General features: G+C 43.1%; 1 protein-coding gene across 1 annotated transcript; it reads left to right on the forward strand.

Moving 5' to 3' along the window:
• Positions 1–1,131: 1,131 nt before the first annotated feature.
• S1PR1 (sphingosine-1-phosphate receptor 1) lies at positions 1,132–2,576 on the forward strand. Its single transcript, XM_010166183.1, has one exon. It carries the CDS (start codon positions 1,132–1,134, stop codon positions 2,269–2,271), a length of 1,140 nt encoding a protein of 379 aa, XP_010164485.1. The 3' UTR covers positions 2,272–2,576.
• Positions 2,577–4,434: the final 1,858 nt, after the last annotated feature.

A 4,434-nucleotide genomic window follows, 5' to 3' on the forward strand; every position in this document is an offset into this window, starting at 1 on the left:
GGGCAGGAGCGGTGCGGGCTGGAGCCCGGGAGCGGTGCGGGGAGCTGTGCCCGCTGGCCTCGCACCTCCTGCTTTGCCCTGCTTAGCCTGTAACTAAGTTGCTTGCCCTGCAACTCTGCCTGTTCTTCTGTCCTTGCGTGGTTTCACGTTTTTAATTCTCTTTAAATGTTCGCTAGAAAACGTTTATATGCAAAGGGAGTTTCCCCTACACCTGTACTCCTTAATCATGCCCATTTCAAAAGCTTGCAATACTAATTATTCAAATGCAAGGGGTTTGGCTTTTTTTTTTTGCCATTCTTTGTTTCAGACCCACAGAATGGGCTTCCTCTCCAGCTTATTTACATATTTTTCTTGATTTTCTAAACTTTTTGGTGCTCTGGGTTTTGTAAAGCATGTTCTTACCTTTATTTAGCAAGGGCACCCCTTTCCTGTTTACAGCTCTGAGGTGGATCTCTCGCTTATATTTACATCAGTGAATTCACTGCTGTTCCAGCCAGCATCCCTAAATTGCATAACTGCCCCCTTCCAAAAGGTACTTGGGCTTTATTAAAGGAGGAGATTACAGGTCTCCCGTCAAGTAATTTCTGTGCAGACTTTCGTGCATTTGCAGTTAAATCAAATCAAGCCCTTTCCCTTTCTAAATCTCTGCTGTTGTATTACAAGGTATGTTTCCTACTGAAGAAAAATACCCTAGAACTTACTGCTGGGGAGCTTTGAGATCTTTCACACTGGAAGAAGCCAGTAATGCAGTCCTGGCTGACTCCAAGTTACCTGTTCAGCTCTGCATGACAGAACTTTTCTCGTACTAGCTTTACCTTTTGAATACACCTAACCATCTTTTAAACGTATTTTAACAGCTGAATGAAACTGGCTCCCGTGTGATCGCATTTGTGACTCTGATGTACAGTTGAACTCGCAGATTATCTTAAACCGTTTATCATCTGTTACACTGTTTGCTTTCCTTCTTTTAACTCTGTGTTTTGTGCCTCTTGTTCTCAGGGCTGTGGTTTCTGAGGTGGTGCAGCAGTGCCGGGCAGGCTGCGGGACCAAGGAGCTGCGGGGCAGCCAGCGGGTTTGCGCTCGGCGTCACCGTCCGGTGGCCGCTGGGGAAGCGGCGCCCAGCTGGGCACCATGAGCTCTGGCACCACTGCCCCGCTGAAGGTCGTCAGCAACCTCGCCAACACTGATGTCAACTATGTCATCAAAGAGCATTATAATTACACAGGAAAGCTGAATGAGAATGCGGACAGTGGAATAAAAGTTACATCGGTGGTTTTTATCATCATTTGCTGCTTTATAATTTTAGAGAACATTTTTGTCTTGCTCACCATCTGGAAAACCAAGAAGTTTCACAGACCCATGTACTATTTCATTGGGAACTTGGCTCTCTCAGACTTGCTGGCTGGCGTGGCTTACACTGCCAACCTCCTGCTATCCGGACACAAAACCTATAGCCTCACCCCCTCCCAGTGGTTTGTAAGAGAAGGCAGCATGTTTGTTGCCTTGTCAGCTTCTGTGTTCAGCTTGTTGGCCATTGCCATTGAGAGATACATCACCATGTTGAAGATGAAACTCCACAATGGCAGCAACAGCTTCCGCTCCTTCTTGCTGATCAGTGCTTGCTGGGTTATCTCCGTGATACTCGGGGGGCTCCCGATCATGGGCTGGAACTGCATCAGCCTGTTGCCCAACTGCTCCACGGTGCTGCCTCTCTACCACAAGCACTATATTCTCTTTTGCACCACTGTTTTCACTGGCCTTTTGCTATCTATCGTCGTCCTCTATTGCAGGATCTACTCCATGGTGAGGACTAGGAGCCGCAGGCTGACATTTCGGAAAAACATTACCAAAGCTACTAGGAGCTCAGAAAAGTCACTAGCCTTGCTCAAGACAGTGATCATAGTCCTGAGTGCCTTCATCGCCTGCTGGGCTCCCTTGTTCATCCTGCTTTTACTGGATGTGGGGTGTAAAGTGAAGACCTGCCCAATCCTCTACAAAGCAGAGTATTTCTTAGTACTGGCTGTGCTCAATTCAGCCACGAACCCTATCATCTACACCCTAACGAACAAAGAGATGCGGAGGGCTTTCACCAAGATTCTGTGCTGCTGCAAATGTCCCTCGGCAGATTCTGGGACCAAATTCAAAAGGCCCATCATCGGAGGGATGGAGTTCAGCCGCAGTAAGTCTGACAACTCGTCCCACCCACAGAAGGAGGAAGGCGACCGTCCTGAGACCATCATGTCTTCGGGCAATGTTACCTCATCTTCTTAGGAGTAACCATGGGGGTGTATTTCAGAGCCTTCCTCTGAAACTGGGGAGCTGAGACGCCTCCTGCTCACGGCAGCAGCGTTGGGCTAAGTGAGCAAGTAGCATTAGTTCTAATGAGGCAAACGGTGCACTTGCGAGGCTGGAGTTCAAGAAATGGGACAGACTGTTCTGGCTTGAAAATCTTTTTCCCTGGAGCATGTTTTGTCTTTGCACTGAGGCAGCTCAGGGTTGTCAGGCGCATTCATATCCTGAAATCTCCTTAGTAACTCTGAAAGACTGATGCCTTGATGAAATGATGCCTGGTGTGTGTGAGAGAAAGAGAGAGGGGGAGGAAGGAGAGGGAGAATGACTTTTTTTTTTTCCCTGTGAGAAGAATGTGAAGTTATTTCTCCTTGCAGCAAACCACTGACACAAAGATCTTTCTGTACTGAGTTTAGTGGTGGCTCTGGTGTAGTTGGTCAGAAGTGTTTGCTTAGCACATAACAAGGAAAGAGATCACACAAATATAACTTAGACCACATTCAACCATGATTTGGCATCCCTTTCCAGAGTTTTTAGTTAAGTCATACGGTTTTATCTGCGGAGTCCAAAGCTGTTGGGGTGTTACTTAGCAAGACCATAGCTGTGAATTTTTGCTGCCAGTCCATGTTGCATTTGAAGAGCATGAGCCAGACTCTGCAGTTACTTTCACCTGTACAGTTCCATTAACTGCATCAGATTTTATGGAGTAGCTCAGAGCAGCATTGGCCCCATAGGTTCACTGCCTTGTTATTCTATAGCATTAAACAAACTGCAATATCATGAAAAATGCAAGGTAGAACTAAAGGTCATTTCTCTTTAAGATGACTGAAAGTAAATCAAATAATGTAAGATACTATTGACAACAGCAGGGTATTTGCCCAAGTAAGAAGAGTTAAAAACTGAAGGGGCATTTCAGTGTCAGGTTCATAGTCTTTCCAAAGGTAAAGATTGGTCAGAAAACCTGAAAAAAGTACCTTGAGTTTCAGAAAAATAAAAGGAAAGCTGAAGTGAAATGACTATAGATAAATGCACTTCCATAACAAAATGCAATACATTTTGGCACATTTTATTAATGTTTATAATTTCAGCAAAGATGTCTGTATTTTATCAGTTCATGGAAGAAGTACCTGTCATTAAATTGAATGTATTTGTTTTACAGCATCATTTTTATTCCTCTGTTTTTCTAACCTGTGCTAATGGGGTTGACTGTGTACAATGTAAATAAGTTAATAAGATGCAGGAGTTTTCATGCGCCTAGAATATTACTATAACAGAAGTGGTATATCTGGGATAGCTGAGAGAAATCGACTGATTTACAGTTATTGGCAATTCCTAGAAGTGGTATTTTGTAAAAAAAAAAAAAAAAAAAAAAGTTATTGCCTTTGTAGTAAAATTTCCAGTGCAATTAAAATGGTTGGGTTTGGGGTTTTTTTCTGGTTTAAAAAATAGTATTTAAAATGTTTCTGACTTTTATTGTTCAATTTGCACATAGCTTTATTGACTTCTAAACATTAATAAACTGATTTTTTTAAAGATTCTGTTATCAGATTACTAGTCATTTTGTACTATTGTGGTGGTTTCTTGTTGACAAGAAGTCAGTGAAAGAATTCCTTGATTTCAGTAAATGCTGGGATTAAGCTAATTCTACAGGGATATAAGACATATTAATGCTACTTACAGGATTATGTAAAATACAAAATGAATGCTAGAATGTAATTTTTCATCAGCACATGCTATATCAATGAAATGCCATTAAAAGAATCTCTACAGTGGTGATTCTTCTCCAACCCCTAATGAAGTGCAAACAACAGATGCATGCCTGCCAGTTTTACCATGACTGCCTAGCACAGTGTAAGTGAAATAATTCACTTAAATCACTAATATAATTTGTAAGTTTAATGCTTAGCTTATTGCAAGCATCAAGGAAGGTTATGAAACGTAGACTGGTGGCCTCGACTACGTAACTACTGCAGCTCCGTTGGGTGGACCAGCAAAGACGGTGGCAGCGTAGCTGAATAGGTGCTGCGTTACTTCTTCCAAAGGCTTGACTTCCATTTCCTCTCTTGCGGCCATTCCCTCTTGGTAGTACTTTTAAGTTCCATGGAGCTCGTACAGGATGCAGTTGGAGTGTGAAGATAAACCTCA

The sequence above is a fragment of the Antrostomus carolinensis genome, unplaced genomic scaffold (genome assembly GCF_000700745.2).
Source record: "Antrostomus carolinensis isolate BGI_N321 unplaced genomic scaffold, ASM70074v2 Scaffold56124, whole genome shotgun sequence".
Lineage (NCBI taxonomy): Eukaryota > Metazoa > Chordata > Aves > Caprimulgiformes > Caprimulgidae > Antrostomus > Antrostomus carolinensis.